Source organism: Amphibalanus amphitrite, unplaced genomic scaffold (assembly GCF_019059575.1).
Source record: "Amphibalanus amphitrite isolate SeventyFive unplaced genomic scaffold, NRLGWU_Aamphi_draft 000018F_arrow, whole genome shotgun sequence".
In the NCBI taxonomy this organism is placed as follows: domain Eukaryota; kingdom Metazoa; phylum Arthropoda; class Thecostraca; order Balanomorpha; family Balanidae; genus Amphibalanus; species Amphibalanus amphitrite.
The window spans coordinates 1282671-1302339 of NW_024881514.1; the positions used below are offsets into that span (position 1 = coordinate 1282671).

At 53.1% G+C, this 19669-nt stretch overlaps 1 protein-coding gene across 2 annotated transcripts in view; it reads left to right on the forward strand.

Moving 5' to 3' along the window:
• The window catches only part of LOC122388756 (spectrin alpha chain-like), a 55613-nt gene that overhangs the window by 1080 nt on the left and 34864 nt on the right, over nt 1-19669 (forward strand). Inside the window, exons 1-26 of one of the 2 annotated variants that reach the window (XM_043380138.1) lie at nt 5457-5574; nt 6395-6791; nt 7278-7413; nt 7895-8025; nt 8351-8539; nt 8828-9016; nt 9221-9391; nt 9726-9893; nt 10186-10425; nt 10711-10899; nt 11204-11359; nt 11495-11627; nt 11822-12176; nt 12372-12514; nt 12671-12915; nt 13206-13394; nt 13637-13771; nt 13941-14081; nt 15118-15237; nt 15453-15644; nt 15907-16063; nt 16262-16623; nt 17529-17677; nt 17984-18719; nt 19016-19147; nt 19430-19611. In XM_043380138.1, the coding sequence (XP_043236073.1) occupies nt 6402-6791; nt 7278-7413; nt 7895-8025; nt 8351-8539; nt 8828-9016; nt 9221-9391; nt 9726-9893; nt 10186-10425; nt 10711-10899; nt 11204-11359; nt 11495-11627; nt 11822-12176; nt 12372-12514; nt 12671-12915; nt 13206-13394; nt 13637-13771; nt 13941-14081; nt 15118-15237; nt 15453-15644; nt 15907-16063; nt 16262-16623; nt 17529-17677; nt 17984-18719; nt 19016-19147; nt 19430-19611 (5330 nt within the window). In that variant the 5' untranslated portion in view covers nt 5457-5574; nt 6395-6401. Of the gene's footprint in view, nt 1-5456; nt 5575-6394; nt 6792-7277; nt 7414-7894; nt 8026-8350; nt 8540-8827; nt 9017-9220; nt 9392-9725; nt 9894-10185; nt 10426-10710; nt 10900-11203; nt 11360-11494; nt 11628-11821; nt 12177-12371; nt 12515-12670; nt 12916-13205; nt 13395-13636; nt 13772-13940; nt 14082-15117; nt 15238-15452; nt 15645-15906; nt 16064-16261; nt 16624-17528; nt 17678-17983; nt 18720-19015; nt 19148-19429; nt 19612-19669 lie in introns of those variants that run through there. The other variant, XM_043380136.1, reaches the window with a different exon arrangement.

The window sequence follows — 19669 nt, forward strand, 5'->3', positions numbered from 1 at the left end:
CATATTAGTGGATCTGTATCGTCGAGCTGAACATATATAAGGCGTTTTCATCGCTCTAGCATGCCTCTTTCAAAAGTTAGTCGCAAAAAACTGTTAGATACCATTCGTGACCTGAGATGACCTCAGGGGCATAAACAGGGGTCACGGGTGCCGTTTTCATGTTCAGTGTGTCAAAGTTACTTGTAATTTAGTGTTTGAGAGTGTTTAGAATGACTTTCGTCCGAAAAAGACGGTTTTGAATTTTCTCCCATTGACTTATAATACCTAGAGGTCGCAAAATTGACCCGACCTTAGGTCACCGATATGAAAATTCCGAATTTTGTACATACTGTTGCACTTATCAATTGCTGAAAGCTTCAAAGCGATCCGTCACTTGGTGTAGTTAAGGCATACATTGAAACATTTTATGATGTGTTTATGAGGTGAGGTCACTTGTAGCGACCTGGTGACCTGACCTTGAAGGACCCTGGTCTGAAATTTTCACAAAATGTATAACATTGATAGATGAAGGTGCCGCCGTTTTTCAGATATCCGCGAAAAACCGCAGGGGGGGTGGGTGGGTGTTCAAAAACCTCCCCCCCCCCTCCCAGCAGGGCGCGGGTTAACACACTTTGACCATTTGCCCCAGTAGTCAAAATTCCTTAGCCGAGGCCCTGATTTACATCTTGCTGTCATGGCAAGATGCACAATTCAATTTTAGGCAGGCATTGAAAATTTGACGTTAATGGGATGATAAGGGCGTAAGATATCTGCGAAAAACAAGGGGTTGGCGAAATTCGCCCCCCCCCCCGCTTGCACTGTGCGTGTTGGTTGGCACGGTCCTGTCCCTTTTCATAAGGTTCAGGTGGCATCCTTCACCAATATTTTTGGCGCTCCTACACCCATGGTTATGCGCTTTTACTGTGGTTATTACTTGTCTGTCAGCAGGGGCGTAGGCGGGGGGGGGGGGCCACTGGGCCATGGCCCCCCCCTTGGGCGCCGAAGGCGCCCTCCAATCGCAAATGCAATTGTGATATAATCGAATCGAAAAACAATCGCGACTGGAGGGCGCCCTCCAATCGCGAATGTGTTTACAGGGAAAATACGGATGGAGGGCGCCCTCGGAGGACGCCCATTCCAAATACGCCCTCCAAATACGGTTGGAGGCCTCCCTCGGGCGCCCTCCAACCACATTTGTAGGCTGTAGCTCTCTAAGCGTAACGGTGGTCGCCTATGTAAGCCGCTGTCCTGTAAATAAGCGCCCTCTCACCCGAAGGCGCCCTCCTGTAGGTCGCCACCCTGCTACACATTGCCGCCCTTCTGCTGATCGGCGTCCTCATAATTATTGGCGCTCTCCTACCTATTGCGCCCTCATGTGAAATTTTGAAGGCCGCCTTTCTCCCTTTTGGCACCCTCTTGTTCAGTGCCGCCCTCCTACCTATTGGTTCCCTAGTCCTTCCTGTTGAATGTTAATCGGGGCCCTTCTCCTATTGGCGCCCTCGTGTAGATCGCCGCCCTCCTAACCACTGGCACCCTCCTGTTGATCACCGCCCTCCTATCCACTGGCACCTTCCTGTTGACCAGCGCCCTCCGCACAGACGCCCTCCTGTTCGTGTCATCCTCTTGAGCAAAGGCGCCCTCCTCACCATTGCCACCCCCATTTTAATCGTCACCCTTCCGCTCATTGGCGACTTCCAGTTGATGACCGCCCTCCCACCTATTGGCGACCTCTTGTTGATCGCCACCCTCCTATTGGTGCTCTCCTGTTCCTCGCCACCCTCTTACCTGGTGGCGCCCTCCTGTTGATTGTTGATCGGCGCCCTCCTACCTATTGGTGCCCTCCTGTTGATCGCTGCCCTTCTATCCATTGGCGCCCTCCTGCTGCTCGCCAACTTCCTACCTATCGGTGCCCTACTGTCGAAACTCGGGATGTTGATCGGGGCTCTTCTACCTATTAGTGCCCTCCTGTGGATCGCAGCCCTTCTACCTATTGGCAACATCCGTTGATCGCTGCCCTCCTATCATTTATTTACTCCTTTGGCATGTTTTTCAACTTAGTCGTTCTATTGCACATAGTTGATGTCTTGCCTGTGAAAACTGCCACAAATGAACGTGCATTCAGCACAATGAATGAAGTATCTATACCTACCAAAACTATCTACGCTCTACGATGCATAAAACACGTCTTTGGTCTTAACGGATTGATCCTACTTTACGTGCATCATGGCATCTATATGGATTACGATTAAGTATTGTCAACAGGTTCGGGCTCAACAGCAGGCATCTGAAGTTTCGGTGATTGAAACTGGTTATGTGGGTACACTGTATGCATCTGTGAGAAGGCTATGAAGGCTGGTCTGAGGTAATTTGGATGATGTTTACGCATCTCGCGCTCCGGTATCAATCCGATACGGTGATCTGGTGCGTAGATATGCCACCGCCAATAAACTTTTATACATCGACACCCATGAGCCAAGCTTTCTGTACAGTTTGTGTGGCAGCGGCCCGACCAAACCTTAGGTATTTTATACACCTTCAAATTTGGTAAAAGAGCGAGAGGAGCTTTGAACAGTGATCGTATAAAAGGCGTGCCTAAAAAGCGGAGGAAAAGGTTGTTTTCAAAAATTTCGCGCGCCTTCGGCGCAGCATTTCAAGAACACTTGACCTTTTGTGACCTGGAGTATAAAGAATACACACGATGCAAAATCAATGCAGCACGACCTATACGAGGTTACGCAAAAAAAAAACTGGTGGCATGGTAAAAAACGCCTCCCAACCCCCCAACCTCCACTGAGCGATTTTTTATCTCGCGACCGTATGGCGCCCTCCTTGGGTGAGGTGGCGCCCTCCAAACCCTTGGCCCCCCCCCCTTCGCGATTTTCTAAATACGCCGCTGTCTGTCAGTGGTTTTAAATTAGTGTGTTTTGAGTAAGGCTTTAATACAATGGTTTGAATTTAGGTATGCTTAAAGTCTGTATTGCAAAGCATGACCAGTGATGACTTAATTAAGATCAAGATATTGTCTATGGAGGGCCTGCGCCCTGCAGAGTGCAGGCCCTGTGTGCAGCACCAATCCCTCTGCTTACGATTTACCTATAATCATTGACTGAAGGATCTCAACCCATCCCCCTGCATCACGACCTCTGCCTGAGCCCTGGCCTGCAATCTGGCCTTAATTATAGGCATTGTGATTGTCATGGTTAATGTTGAACATATGTGATGTAAATTTGCACCATTAGCGATGTGGTTAATCTGCTTCAAAATGCTATTGAATGCTATAAAATGACATTTTGAACAGTTTCCAAACACTCCACCAGGATGTATCCATTAAAACATAAGAAATATGAAGCACAACTGTATAGAAGGGGTGTACTGTATATCAGTTATGCCACAAAGTGCCTCATTTCAAGAGCATCAAAAGTGTCTTTTCTCAGCTAATATAGAACAAGACAATCACCTGACCTTACCTTACCTAGAGCCTATCAACCTACAACCTATGTATAGTTACTGTATAGTTATTTATGATAATATTGGATATAACGGCATTGAGGATTAGCTTTTATTCATGACACACTAACTTAGAAGGTTTTCTACCAAACTATGTCTACATATAGTAGGTATAGGAATCAAATGAACTTGCTAAATGCAAAAAAAAATGTGATAAAAGTTAATATGGAAAAATTTAAAAGTTCAAGCCCATATTTGTAACAAGGAGAAGCTTCAGATCCTCACATACCTATTTCTGAGATAATGAACAGCCTGCACAATTTGCAGTCAGCAGTGCAGCTGCATTGCATGTGTCCTGTAAAAGCTGCCAGACACCTGCTTGCTCATGGAAACTTTTCAAACTTGTAGTCCAAAATAAGCTAAACATGAAATATAAAAATGCACTGATCAGGTAGGCACTAGTGATTCCCATTTTTCAGTTGGATAACTGGCTGATCAAGATCAGTTGCAAGTGCTAGGTATACCAGAATCATGCCTTATTTGACTTGGTGATGTTGATGGACGATGGTTATATGTTAATGGCTAATGTTTCAGCCTTTTGCTATGCCAAGAGGAAAGTGCAGTGTGAGCTGGAAATGATCCCAATGATCAGCTTGAAACATGCTTTACTGTTATTCAAACATGTTCCACGGATCTGTCGCGATTAGGCATCTCACTCCTCGACCGTGGTTCAGACCGCTAGCCGGCTGCTATCGACCCCCCCCCCCCCTGAAATGGCGTCCGATATGGAGAGTTCATATTGGTAGATGGCCGCTATCGTGACCTGAGCCCTGAGCTGATATGGCCTGTCTGAGTGTACTCAGTCCTGTATGAATGGCCGGCGGATTGGCCGCCTATCGCAGCGATACGGACCACCCCCGGCACCGGGCGAGGTCCGTTTCAGCGGCGGCAGAGCTGCACCCGCTGGATGACTCATCATGGTTGCGTGCCAGCGCCGTGGCGTCACTGCAGCGCCGGGCCCAGCTCCACATAGCCCCGCCTGGAGTGGCCAGCGACAAGGCCCGGCCTACCTGCGAGTACCAGGCCCGGCCAGTTTCAGCGGCCAGGCTCGGCTAGTTTCAGCTATCTATCAGGCCCGGCTAGTTTCGGCTACACGGTCCTGCCAGCTAGTTTCAACTACCAGGCTCGGCTAGTTTCAGCATTCAGGCCCGGCCAGTTCCACCGCCCATGGCCATGCCCAGAGCCTCCTCGGCCTGGGTTTCGCGGCGGACCGCTCTGTTTGTTTTACGTCTGGTGTGACTGGACGGCCATCGACGCTGACGGTGACCGACGGGCGGCCCACGGCGGTCGGGTGACCTCGAACGTTGGCGTGGCGACCGCTGGTGCGCTGGTCGCTGTATAATGTATGATGGAGGCTGCTGTGTCAGGGCGTCGGAGTCCAGAGAGCGGCGCGCCGGCTGCCGTCACCGAGCGTAATGGGCGGAATGGGCCTGATGGGCTCCTCCGCAGCGCGCTGGAAATAGACTCCCCTTGTGGCGTCTCGGGCTGAGCTGGCAGAGAGACAGGGAGTGGGAAGCCAGCGGAACAGTAGCGGCTCTAGACGGAATCAAGACACGATGCCCTACTATGCCCCGTTCATCGCGGTGTCTGCGCGTTTATTGAAACAAGGCAATTTCTCGCACAGGTTACGTTGGCCATGTTGTTCGCCTGAACGTCTGCCATGCCCTCCTCTGACGTGGCATGTGTTCAGAATTCATAGCCGCACCTGTGCAGTGTGCTGTGCGGACGGCCGCCGCAGCTGTGGGAGCGGCCGACGGCGTCTCTCCCTCCCGGCTCACCGCTCTGTGCCGGCGGCTCGGCTGCCGGGCCGCCGCGCTGCCGCTCCGGTGGGCGGCGGCCGTTGGTGAACTGGGGGAGGGAGGGGAGGGGAGCGACGCGTCACGCCGGGGAGGGGCGGCGCTGGCGTCGCGCCAGCCGGCGGCCGATCGGTCGTCGCCCGTCGGCCGCCTTCCGGCCACACCCGGAGCGGGCCAGGAGCGAGTCGGCGGCCCGTGGTGCCGCGCGAGCTCCGACCGCACCGCTGGTGATAGAGGATCGGTAGTGGTGCGGTCTGGTGGTGTGACGGGGAGTGAGGTCGGGGACAGCAAGGTGAGAGACTGAGCCGATAGATTTAGGGGGGGGGGGGGGGGCGCACGCCAGCCGTCCGTCGGCCGACGCCGCTGGATCGATCCCCGCCCGGTGCTGTCTGTGACCTCCTTTGGCGTGCCAGCGTGTTATGGCAAGCTGATGAGCCACAGCGATGGTTGTTTATTGAGGAGGCTTGGGTTGGATGTCATCTAGAATATAAGAAACTTAGCGACGTACCTACAGAAAATCATACGCGTTATGAAGTACCTTATTTTTATCGGCATTTTTTCAACCCTATCGCCACAAGTTCGCTGTTATCTGTGCACTTACTAAATTGCTTTGAATGATAACGAGGTTGAAATATTTATTTATTTTTCTTCAAACCCTCAGCTTTTCTGATAAGTACATTGGAAGTGGGACTCAGAGGCCGAGAACCTCTAATTTTGTAATAATCTTTGCGAAAATCAAACCCCAGTCGTGGTGAAATAGTCCGTGACCCTGTATCCAGACATCATAGCGCAGAACTGTTATTCACGAGAAGGTTCCATAGATTCGATTATCATTGGAATATTCTTCCGTTTATGCGGTGACATCGCCCACGGCCGTCAGTCGTCACCCGGCCGTCGCGTTCGAAACCGTGGATTTACGGCGTGGGCAATCAGGACCGATCCCAGCTACGATCATGGCCGGTCACAGCATTATAACTTTGACACTGCAGAGAAGCCAATGTTTTAGCATTACAAAGGCAAATATCATCAAGCGACTGAGGAGGTTAAAAACTATAAAACAGCTACGGTTGTCGATGTTTCCTAACTAACCTCCGGCCGGTGTCTGTTCTCAGTCCCGACATGGAGGAGGAGCAGCAGCCGCCGACGGCCCCGGCCGCGGAGCCGGTGGTCGAGGAGCTGGAGCAGCCGGAGCAGCCGGCCCCGGCCAGCCCGCCGCCGCAGCCGGCCGCCCAGCCGGTGGCCTCGCCGCAGCAGCCGCAGCAGGCGCCGCTGCTCGTGCCCAAGGAAGTGAAGATCCTGGAGACGGCTGAGGACATCCAGGAGCGCCGTGAACAGGTGCTCAGCCGCTACGCCCAGTTCAAGCAGGACGCGCACGCCAAGCGCCAGAAGCTCGACGACAGCCGCCGCTTCCAATACTTCAAGCGCGATGCTGACGAGCTGGAGGCCTGGATCCTGGAGAAGCTGCAGGCTGCCTCGGATGAGAACTACAAGGACCCGACGAATCTGCAGGTGCGTGGAACTAAAGAGGAAAACTGTTTGGGACGGCACGACTGAGGCGGGATGGAATGGGGTACCGTAGAATGGGACCGGGCGGAATGGGACGGGCGTGATTTGAGTGAACGAGATGGAACGGACCGCCGACGCAGGCAGGACGAAATGGAATCAGGTAGTTGGAGGCAATACGATAGAAAGCAGACACTTGATTTGATGCCATCTTGCTCAAGTGTACGGCCATTTTTATAGACTGGTCATGATTGACGGTTTTATCTTGTGTACTTTTGATCTGTGTTATCATTGGATAACCCAACATTGAGCTCACGAGCCCGAGCGATTGCTGGTCTCATGATACCGTTCAATGTTTAATGTTTGTGACTCAGGCCCTTCATAAAACTATTGAACTTCACTGAAATATTTCAACTAATAAAGCACCAAAGTCGCCAATGCGCTAACCACCCAAAGAGCAGCAACTCACCGATTCTGTGCTGTTATTTACAGGCCAAGATCCAGAAGCACCAGGCGTTCGAGGCGGAGGTGGCGGCGCACACAAACGCCATCGTGACGCTGGACAACACGGGCACCGAGATGATCAACCAGGGTCACTTCGCCTCGGAGATCATCCGCCAGCGTCTCGGTGAGGCGGCGGCCGAGGGAGACAACAGGCCGGGGTGGGGAGGGCACGGGAGGAGACGGTTGACCGGCGTGGGGAGAGCACGGGAGGAGACTGTTAGCCGGGGTGGGAAGGGGATGGGGTGTAGACGAATCAGAATGATTGGGGTGGAGAGGGCATGGGGTCTGGTTTTCCGGACTGGAAGCGACCGTGACGCATACAATTGGGGACACGGAGAGTGATTTTGGTGCCTGGTTTTGAACATTCATTCTTTGCCGAGGATCGAATGTATGCAACTTTCAGTAATATGACGTAGGCCCTTGAAATTATCAAAATCATGCAATATGTTTCAGAGGGCATATAAATAAATATGTTTTCTTACGTTGTCGGGAAAGAAGTTGTTTCGCTTTTTCTGGTATACTTGTTCTTCGTCTGCTGAAAACTAATGTGCTGAATGTGCGGCATGTTGATCGTTGCTGACTGCGTCTATCGCTGTGTCACTCAGACGAGCTGCACCGGCTGTGGGAGCTGCTGCTGTCCAAGCTGGCCGACAAGGGCATGAAGCTGCAGCAGGCGCTGAAGCTGGTCCAGTTCCTGCGTCAGTACGACGAGGTCATGTTCTGGATCCACGACAAGGTCAGTGGGACGTGCGGCTGATGCTGTGGGTCAAAGGGTTATACATCACGCTGGGTAGCAAGGCATCACCATTGGAACTTTGAAGTGGATAAGGTATGAAAACGCCCATTGAACATATTTAATGCGAGTCACTTGTTGATTCGATGCTGCATTGTTATGTGACATTTTATTCCAAGCAATAGCTGGGCAGCAGTGCCTTGTGTTTCACTCTTTGCCATGATTTACCAGTACATAATTAGTATGCGGACCAGTTTCCGAGTGGCAGTGTGCTCTCTGTCGCGGTGCCATGGTTGACCACGCCCCTCCCTCCCCCATCCATCCACAGGAGGTGTTTGTGACATCGGACGAGATCGGCACCGACCTGGAGCACGTGGAGGTGCTGCAGCGCAAGTTTGACGAGTTCCAGAAGGACCTGACCTCGCAGGAGTACCGGGTCACCGAGGTCACCCAGGAGGCCGAGAAACTGATCGCCGAGCAGCACCCCGAGGAGGAGACCATCCGATCGCGCAAGGAGGTCGGTTATTATGGCGACCAGGACTTCATTGCTTATACATGAACGTATGCTCCGCTATGCGCACTGTATTCCGAAGCGTAGCATAAAATGTGTAAAGCTCAGCTACATTCTGCGGCGCCTGCGTTATATCTGATTTGATCAATACTGAAGATCTGAACTAACTGAACTGAGTAACTGAAGATCAATTGTATGTGTGATGATCATTATTTTCGATGTGAAGTTTTTATGACCACCGATCCCGCAGTATCGGTTCCACTGTCTGACGCTCCGTCTCTCCGATCCCTACAGGAAATGATCGAGTCGTGGGCGCGTCTCAAGTCGCTGGCGCTGCAGCGTCAGGAGAAGCTGTTTGGCGCTCACGAGATCCAGCGCTTCAACCGCGACGCCAACGAGGCCATCTCGTGGATTAACGAGAAGGACCTGATCCTGAGCTCGGAGGACACGGGCCGCGACCTGGCCAGTGTGCAGACACTGCAGGTACGGGAGATCCTCGCGCTTGGAGATAATGGGATTATCACATTGGTTGGCTATTTGGTGGAATGCGAGCTACACGACAACATTCACCTCATCGTTAATGGAATGTACTTTAGGTGTTTCTATTTGGCTTTATGCTCGATGACAACACTGTCAAGGTCTATGCGGTGACCAGCTGACTGAACATGATGTCCGTTCTCCCCGCAGCGGAAGCACGAGGGTCTGGAGCGCGACCTGGCGGCGCTGGAGGACAAGGTGATGGTTCTGGGACAGGAGGCCACCCGGCTCTGCGGCATCCACGACGACCACCAGGACCAGATCAAGGCCAAGAACGCCGAGATCCTCGACAGCTGGAAGGAGCTCACCGCCAAGGCTCAGGTGAGAGGGTGAGAAGTCGAGAAGAGTTCGGAGTGAGAGGAGCTCACCGACCAGAAGTGAGGTGGGAAGGTGAGGGATATTTAGTAGACCGGATGCTTTTGGTCGGTTGAAAATGGCCTGCACTCCGCAGTCATTACGAACGTGACATTCATTGATGTGATTGTAACTAATTGTCATTTCCTCCCCGATTTGACCTTTTTGTGACGTGTGAAAATGCAATAAGACCATGCTTTCAACTAGATAATGAAGTAGACGGTGTTGCAGCTCTCGTCGTCACTGCGTTGTTCTGCTGCCTTTCAGCACCTCTGACACTCGCCCCTGCCTTCACCCACAGAGGCGCAAGCAGGCGCTGGACGAGTCGTACTTCCTGCACCGCTTCCTGGCTGACTTCCGCGACTTGGTCTCCTGGATCAACGACATGAAGGCGATCGTGTCGGCCGACGAGCTGGCCAAGGACGTGGCCGGCGCCGAGGCGCTGCTCGAGCGCCACCAGGAGCACAAGGTATGGCGGGACGGGTAGACGGCGGCACTTGTGATGACTGGGGTTCTCGATTTTCTTACTTTGGAGGTGTGGAACACACAATAGGAATCTTTGTGTCTGTGATGGTTTGAGTGACCTGAAATGCTGCTGTAGTCGCGATATTCAGATTGTTGCGTAATGTTGGGTTCTGTTTGAATGAGTCAAAATCATTTTGTTGGTGTCTTTCACAGCTGCTTTCATCATCATCATATTCAATACCAGGCCTCAGACAGCATCACGTATGCCTTGCTAACCCTTATGCCTACATCTCCAGGGCGAGATCGATGCTCGCGAGGACAGTTTCCGCAGCACGATCGAGTCTGGCCAAATGCTGTTGGACTCGAACCACGAGTCGGCCGCCGAGATCCAGGAGAAGCTGGAGGTGCTCTCGGAGGAGAAGGTGCAGCTGCTGGAGCTGTGGGAGGAGCGTCGCGTGCTCTACGAGCAGTGCATGGACCTGCAGCTCTTCTACCGCGACACCGAGCAGGCCGACACCTGGATGGCCAAACAGGAGGTGCGAGACTGGAGCGGGTCTTGGGGTCGGTCTCTTGTTGAAGCGTAACGTGCGTTTACTTTTAGCTACCAGACTAAGTGTACTTGGTCCGTAACCTACAAAGCTTGTACGTTGTGTCACTTACTGTATTTTTCGCATAATGCATAGTGGAAACTGATGAATGAGCCTAACAATGAATGAAAATGACCCCTGAACGAATTATAAAGCTAGCCAAATGACCAAACACTCTCATTCCGAGGCGTGTGACTCTCCAGTTACTGACGGGGTAACGTTTTCGATTTCCAGGCCTTCCTGTCGAACGACGACCTGGGCGACTCCCTGGACTCTGTTGAGGCGCTCATCAAGAAGCACGAAGACTTTGAGAAGTCGCTGGCCGCTCAGGAGGAGAAGATCAAGGCGCTGAACGAGTTCGCCACCAAGCTGATCGAGGGACAGCACTACGCTGCCGAGGATGTCACCCAGAGGCGCGATGCTGTACGTACTACGTAACGCGCTCTTCTATCTTCCAATTTTGTATAAAGTCGTGCATAAACAACGGACTGGACAATTAGGAGTCATCCCTGGTCGGGAAGATCCATCGGACCGTTTTCTCATATATTGAACTGATTGCCTGATGCAGCTTGTATCTTCACCTGCTCTGCCACGACTTTTCTAATTGTCATTGCTTTTTTACTACATCGGCCTAACATGAATGATTTGATATTAACTTTTCCTCGTGCTGCCTTCCTGGCCGCTTATCTGACGCTGATACCTAATTGATACCCCGCCCCACCGGCAGCTGCTGGAGCGCCGCAGCCAGCTGATGGCCAAGTCTGCCGAGCGTCGCGCCCGCCTCGAGGCCTCCTACCGCCTGCAGGCCTTCGAGCGCGACTGCGACGAGACCAAGGGCTGGATCAACGAGAAACTCAAGTTCGCCAACGACGAGTCCTACCTGGTGAGGGCTGTGGGGTAGCGGGATTGGTCAGGGTTGAAACAAAAGGTTTCGTTCATTTTTTTTTCAATTTGGATTGCTCTTGTGGTTGAAGTGCAAGGCATGAATTTCATTGACCGTTGATGTAACTCGTCACAGGACCCGACCAACCTGAACGGCAAGGTGCAGAAACACCAGAACTTCGAGCAGGAGATTAAGGCCAACACGTCGCGTATCGAGGAGCTGACTAGCGCCGGGGAGAAGCTCATCGACGACAAACACTACGCCGCCGGTCAGTCAGGGTCGTATGAGCGCCGTCAGTCGGTCGGGCTGGTGGCTGAATTCAGCGTTCGGTAGTTCGGAGAACGGGAATACCGGTGCATGTCAGCTGTGCTGTGGGATGCAGATGAAGATGATACTTGATCTGTGGCGAATACCGGTTACCTTATGTTTGTCGCCTAACGTGCCTTTCTCCGTCGCCTTCAGACCGTATCGCCGAGCGTCTGACCGAGATCCAGCAGCTGTGGAGCTCCCTGGAGGAGGCCGCCCGCGGCAAGGGCGCCAAGCTGGCCGAGGCCAGCGAGCAGCAGCAGTTCAACCGCAGCCTGGAGGACATGGACCTGTGGATGTCCGAGCTGGAGGGACAGCTGATGAGCGAGGACTACGGCAAGGACCTGACGTCGGTGCTGAACCTGCAGAAGAAGCACGCGCTGCTCGAGAACGACGTGAACGCACACGCCGACCGCGTGGAGGTGGCGCGCAAACAGGCCCAGCAGTTCGCCGAGGCCAACCACTTTGACGCGCCCAATATCCAGGCCAAGACGGAGACGCTGGTGCAGAGGTGGGTCCGAGGCGACACCCACCGCCGCTAACCTGACTTGGTGGGACGGTGAATGAGAACTGATATTCGAGAAAACACCAAGGCACATAAATGTTTTTATTGTCTCAGCCGTGCTAAATCGCACAACGACTATCTCTCAGGGTGTATTGCCAGCCCGCTTGACACTGTCTTACGACTCACGTTTCGCGTCTGCAGGTACCAGCAGCTGCAGCAGCCGACCCAGCTGCGCAAGCACCGTCTGATGGAGAGTCTGCGCGTGCAGCAGCTGTTCCGTGACATGGAGGACGAGGCGGCCTGGATCCGCGAGAAGGAGCCCGTGGCGGCCAGCACCAACAGAGGTACGGACAACGGACGGCTCCGGGTCTGCTGCGGCGGCACGGGCGATAATGGGGTGGAAATGCGGCCACTGAAATCAGTCAGTTGCTGTTTGAATAATGGAAAAACCATCCCCTTCCTAACGACCGTCCTGTTTCTAACCTGCTGTTCCCCCACAGGCCGTGACCTGATCGGCGTGCAGAACCTGACCAAGAAGCACCAGGCGGTGGTGGCCGAGATCAACAACCACGAGCCGCGCATCGCCGCCGTGCTGCGCGACGCCGATGACCTGGTGGCCGAGGGCCACTTTGCCAGCGACGAGGTGCGCACGCGCGCCGCCCAGCTGACGGACCAGTGGGAGCAACTGAAGGAGAAGGCCGCCCAGCGCCGCCAGGACCTGGACGCCTCGCTGGCTGCACACCAGGTGAGTGCGGGAGGGGTGGGAGATGTGGCTAGCTGCATTGAAGTCCTGGGGTAGTGTCGAGATTGAGTGCTGCTTCATTAATTGTGCGCCTCTTCGAACGACGGGCTTTGTTTTTCGCGATCAATTATCGGTTTTGTGGGGACCTTGTTTTGCGTGACCTTGTTTCGCGCTTCTTTTTAGCTACATAATTGATGTCATTTTGTGTACCTTGCTCCACCAGTTTGACAGCAGTGTTTGATAGTAAACTGCCATACTCACATTTTGTTACATTCTCTCCTTGTGCCTCGCAGTACCTGGCCGACGCCAACGAGGCCGAGGCCTGGATGAAGGAGAAGGAGCCGATCGCTGGCGGCCAGGACTACGGCAAGGACGAGGACTCGTCCGAGGCGCTGCTGAAGAAGCACGAGGCCATGATCACCGACCTGGAGGCGTTCCAGGCGACCGTCGAGTCGCTCCGCCAGCAGGCCAACCAGTGCAGCGTGAGTGGAGCCGTCGCAGGAGGACTGGCCGGATGGCTGCCAGTCGGGAACTTTTCATTGAGTTATTCAGATCCATATGTAGACACAAAGATAGAAACTTTAGGTAATAGGCTGTCCATCTATATCGTGTCATCATCGTATTCGTTGTGCCATCACCAATGATGGTGGGCAGATTTTTTTTTTTTGTATTTTAGGTTAGGTTTAGAGGTCCGCGCGTAACCTTTTCCCGTCGGTGTTTCCAGCAACACGAGACGCCGGTGGCTGACATCACGGGCAAGGAGTTTGTGCAGGCGCTGTACGACTATACCGAGAAGTCGCCACGGGAGGTCTCCATGCGCAAAAACGACGTGCTCACTCTGCTCAACTCCAACAACAAGGTGCGTATAATATGCTTTGTTGGCGACACTATTGGCACAATACCAAAGAGGGATAAACTGTAGCATCAACTCGCTTATCTTCTGCAACGAACTTCAGTCATGAGTCCTTTTTTGTGCCGCTTGCATCCGCTGTTCCGACTGATGGCTGACGCTGCCTCCCCGTTCCCAGGACTGGTGGAAGGTCGAGGTGAACGACCGCCAGGGCTTCGTGCCGGCTGCCTACGTCAAGAAGATCGACTCGGCTCTGACAGCCTCGCAGCAGAACCTGGCAGACGCCAGCTCCATCGCCAACCGGCAGAACCAGATCGAGGTACGGCACGTCTCTTGTAAACGGCCAACCGCCACATATTGTGTAGGTGACAACACTGCTATGTGGGAGCGTCCTAGGACTGTTTGTGATCGTATCTTTTGAAAGTCAAACTAGACGAGCCTGTGAAGCGAAGCATGACTGTCAACTGTCCAGTGAAGGCATATCAATATTGTATGCTCACTTCAGTCACAGCTGCATATTGTACTTAAAGGAAGGGTGCCACCTTTTGGACACAACGCAGTTTTTACAAGATTAGCCTCACATGAACCTAAAAACCGGCTTCACTTACCTATGCTCGAGACGGTCAGCATTGAATCCGCACGTGAAGTTATCATTTGCGAGTTTTGCTGCCAGCATTCGGGCAGGCAAAAATCTTCAGCACTATTTCCTCGTCGTGTTAAGGGTATTTTATAAAACATGAAATCAGCAAAGGTATGTATAAAAGTTATACTTTTGAAGCATGTTTTATCATTTTGAAAGGGTATATTTTTTCTTTATGGTATACACTTAAGTTTTAAAATTTTAATTGGGAAGTTTTTCTAGTAAGTTGCATGAAGGGTGAAGGGTTCCATAGATCTCTTAAGCATTGTAAAGGAAAAACCTTTACTCGACTTATTTGATGTTCTTTTGACGTATCTTACTTAGTTCAACTTACTTACTACAACTTAGTTCAAATCATGTTATCTTCTTCCTTTTTATTTGTTCATCTTTTTGTCTCAGTTGCGCCATCAATGCAAATGGCAGAATGATATGTTGCCATGACAACAGGATATGCCAGCCGTCCTAGCTGCCACATCAAACGACCTTGAGTTGTAGTGGTGATATAAACAACGATCTTTTTTTTGGCCAATGTATTAAATGCAATGTTTCGGTTTTTTGTATATTGTGGACGCGCTAACCACGTCTAAAAATTCAAATAAGTAAAATAGATTCATAGAACAAAAATTTCGGAAGGTGGCACCCTTCCTTTAATGCAGCTTCACTACCTGCTGTTTTCCTTGAACAGTTATTGAAATATACTCCCTCCCCATTACAGAACCAGTACCAGAACCTGCTGGCTCTGGCCAACGAGCGCAAGAACAAGCTGAAGGAGACGGTGAAGGCCTACGTGCTGGTCCGCGAGGCGGCTGAGCTGTCCCAATGGATCCGTGACAAGGTAAGACATCTCTCGACTCGGAGTACTGGATCAAGAAGATTGCTTAAACGGCATTTTAATGTCAGTTAAGCACACTGCATGTGAGCTCTTATGACTTATGTGACTCCAATGCCCTCAAGCATTAAGTTTCCTTCTCTCATTTTACCGAAACTCCGGGCGCCATTTGAGTTACTCGCCGCGGTACCTGACCCTCGTGTCGTCTTCTTGTCCCTCAGGAGCAGCACGCGGACGTCGAGGACGTGGGCGACGACCTGGAGCAGGTGGAGGTGCTGCAGAAGAAGTTCGACGACTTCCAGGCGGACCTGAAGGCCAACGAGGTCCGGCTGGCCGAGATGAACGAGATCGCCGTGCAGCTGATGACGCTGGGACAGACCGAGGCCGCGCTGCGCATCCAGACCCAGATCCAGGTACGAACCGACCGGGGCGCGCTGGGGAGTGACGAGTGACGGCCAACGATAGGGAGGCCCGTGATGAGTTTTTTGCTATGCTGCATTTTTTGTGCGGGCATGGAATCGAGCACTTATATGTAGTACAGTGTACTGAAGTGGTTTCTTTTTTACTGCCGCGTAAAACGTCTTTTATCCGAATATCGGTCTGCTACTGAGTTTTATTCGCAACCTTTACCACGACCCGCTTGTGACGGTTCGTTTCTGCGTCTGATGTTTGTAGGACCTGAACCAGAAGTGGACCAAGCTACAGGAGGTGACCCAGGAGCGGGCTAACCAGCTGGGCTCGGCGCACGAGGTGCAGCGCTTCCACCGCGACGTGGACGAGACGGTCGACTGGATCCAGGAGAAGGACGAGGCGCTCAACAACGACGACTGCGGTAGGGCTCTAGAGACGACGGCGTGCAGATCCTTGTTTAGTGTCGTTCTAGTCTGAAATGGAAAATATGCTTTGGCCAAGTGAATTTTGTGCTGTGTTGCATCTTTGGTCCTCCATCATGCGACACCTCCCCGCCTGTCTGCCTAGTACTCTCTTTACGACCTACCACTATCTGACTTGTGTCTTTTTCTCCCCACAGGCAAAGACCTGCGCTCTGTGCAGACCCTGCAGCGCAAGCACGAGGGTCTGGAGCGCGATCTGGCGGCGCTGGGCGACAAGATCCGCCAGCTGGACGACGCTGCCAACCGTCTGATCCAGACGCACCCGGACCAGAGCGACGCCATCTACCAGAAGCAGCGCGAGATCAACGAGCAGTGGACCCAGCTCACCGGCAAGGCCAACACGCGCAAGGAGAAGCTGCTGGACAGCTACGACCTGCACCGGTTCCTGTCCGACTACCGCGACCTCATGTCGTGGGTGAACACCAGCCGCGGCCTGGTGGCCTCCGACGAGCTGGCACAGGACGTCACCGGCGCAGAGGCGCTCCTCGAGAGGCACCAGGTGAGGACCGTTGACTCGAACCCGCGTGACGATTGGGATTCTGTTCCATGGCTGCGGTTTGTCGAGTTGGATGCTCAGATGCTACCTCACTCTGGACTCGGGCGTCAGAGTGTTGTTTTGAGCGCTCTGATGTTGGTATGCTTATTTTTCTTCAGCGTAGTCAGATTTTATCTTATTTATCACACATAAAGTCCGTCACGTCCGTCCTGTCACCCCGACAGTGCGTGTGTATCTCTGTAACCATGTTAGGCGTCATCCGGCCCGTTTGTACGGACGACTGTAAAACAGCGCCGGCTCAGCCCGTCGGCGTGTTTTCCACCGGGGTGACGTGCGCTGTCGTGCGCGGTACCTCCGCGGCCGGCGAGTTTCCGCTCCGTCTGCGCCGCCCCGGTCGTGACTGAGCGGCGCCGGCCGAAATTAGCTCCGACTTGGAGCGCGCCATTTTCCGAGCGGCGAATCTCCATTGCAAATGGGACGGCGCGGGTAAACATGCCCCCGTGCTGTTTGTCTCAATCTCGCTGGTGCGACCCGACCTGCCAGCGCCCGGCGGGGTTGGGGAAGGGGAGGGGTTGTTGAGTGGGATGGTGTCAAGGTGGTGAAATGTTAACGGGTCTTGAAATACGGTGAGCGGCAGGAATGCTGCATATAACGCTGCTGTTTTGAAAAAAAAACTCATGTGCCCATGGTAAATATCCTGTCGAATGTTGGATGATCGTAGATTGCAGCTGCTGTTGACTATGAACATCATAGCTTTTATAAATGAATTATATCTCCTGTGTTCATCATGCCTTCATTCTTCGATATCTGAAATCGACAGCTCATCGGTATCACTGGATCGTCACAGGCTCCATACCTCCATTGGCTCGTCGCTGACATTGACCTCCATCACTTTCTGTTGCCCACAGGAGCACCGTACGGAGATCGACGCTCGCGCCGGCACCTTCCAGGCGCTGGAGCTGTTCGGTCAGCAGCTGCTGCAGTCGGGACACTACGCCAGCCCCGAGATCCAGCAGCGACTCGAGGAGATGAACCAGGCCAGGCAGGAGCTCGAAAAGTGAGTGCCGCCGGTTAACTGCGCAAACCTAGCCACCTACCTTACTTACTTAAACTTATTTCGTCGACTCCATCTAGTAGATGCAGGATCATTTATGATCGTCTTCCAATTATGTTGGCTGTCTGGATGATATGAATTTTCAGGACATCATAGTTGGGAGGACTCTTTAACAGTTGATCTTCTTGGTTATATGATAACAAAACACTTTCATTCAGACGCGTGCATTTTTATCTTAGCTGGGGGTTTGTCTGCTGTTTGCTACCAGTGTTAATGTAACTGAAATTAACTTGTTGTCGTTGTCGCCAGGGCTTGGATCGAGCGCCGTATGCGTCTGGACCAGTGTCTGGAGCTGCAGCTCTTCTACCGCGACTGCGAGCTGGCCGAGAACTGGATGCAGGCCCGCGAGGACTTCCTCGCCTCGGACGAGGTGGACGCCGCGAAGGGCGACAACGTCGAGGCGCTCATCAAGAAGCACGAGGACTTCGACAAGGCCATCTCGGCGCAGCAGGAGAAGATCTCTGCGCTGACGACGTTCGCCGACCAGCTGATCGGTGCCGAGCACTACGCCGCCGACGACATCGACGGCAAGCGCCAGGAGGTGCTGGAGCGCTGGCGCAACCTCAAGGAGGCGCTCATCGAGAAGCGCAGCAAGCTGGGCGAGTCCCAGACGCTGCAGCAGTTCTCGCGCGACGCCGACGAGATGGAGATGTGGATCACCGAGAAACTGCAGTCGGCCTCCGAGGAGTCGTACAAGGACCCGTCCAACATCCAGTCCAAACACCAGAAACACCAGGCGTTCGAGGCTGAGCTGGCCGCCAACGCCGACCGCATTGGCAACGTGCTCAGCGTGGGCCAGAACCTGATCGACAAGCAGCAGTGCGCCAACGGCGAGGAGGCCGTCCAGCAGCGGCTGGCCTCCATCGCCGAGCAGTGGGAGTTCCTCACGCAGAAATCCTCCGAGAAGAGCATGAAGCTCAAGGAGGCCAACAAGCAGAGGACCTACGTGGCCGCCGTCAAGGATCTGGACTTCTGGCTCGGAGAGGTGAGTGGGGACGTCTGCGGCTTGTGAGGGATTTCCCGGACACTGTCCGGTAACTTCTTATCACCTGCCACAGGTGGTGAGTTTACCACTTTGAAAATACTCGTTAAATGGGAGACCGTGACTTTATCTCGATTATGCAGATTAGGCGTGACAGACGAAGCTCTGCGAGCGAGTTTTATTCTGAGTTGCTCTTTGCTCATCGACGCGGATCCCGTTAATGAGCCGGGTGACCTTCTGAAGTTGTCTGATGTGAGGGGTCACCACCTGGTATAACATCGGCTTCCGTGTCCCTCTAGGTGGAGTCGCTGATGACAGCGGAGGACGCCGGCAAGGACCTGGCCTCCGTGCAGGACCTGATGAAGAAGCACGACCTCGTCGAGAACGACATCGCCGCCCACGAGGACCGCGTCAACGACATGAACCAGCAGGTCAGTGATTGCGGGGGTAGTCATGGTCTGCTCATACCCAAGGGATCTGCAAGAGAACATACAGTTTGATTTCTATTGTTTGATATTGCTCGAATTATGTACTTTACGTAATACAATTTGTTGTGAAAGGTAGTTGTTCATTGATTCATTAATTCAGTCATTCATTCCTTCATCCATTCATGCGCCCATTTATGATATTGTTATGGCTGCAAACCTCCTGACAGCGTGTGACAGGTATCAGGACCGTCATTGTGACAGCTACCGCTCTCTGCTCCCTGACAGGCTGACAGTCTGGTGGAGAGCGGCCAGTTCGACACGGCCGACATTCAGGAGAAGCGCCGCTCGGTCAACGAGCGCTTCACGCGCGTGCAGAACCTGGCGCAGCACCGCCGCGCCCGACTCGCCGAGGCGCTCACGCTGCACCAGTTCTTCCGCGACATTGCCGATGAGGAGAGCTGGATCAAGTGAGGAGGAGCGAAGGGCGGGACTGTGAGGGATGAGTAAAGCGAGGGCGAGACTGTT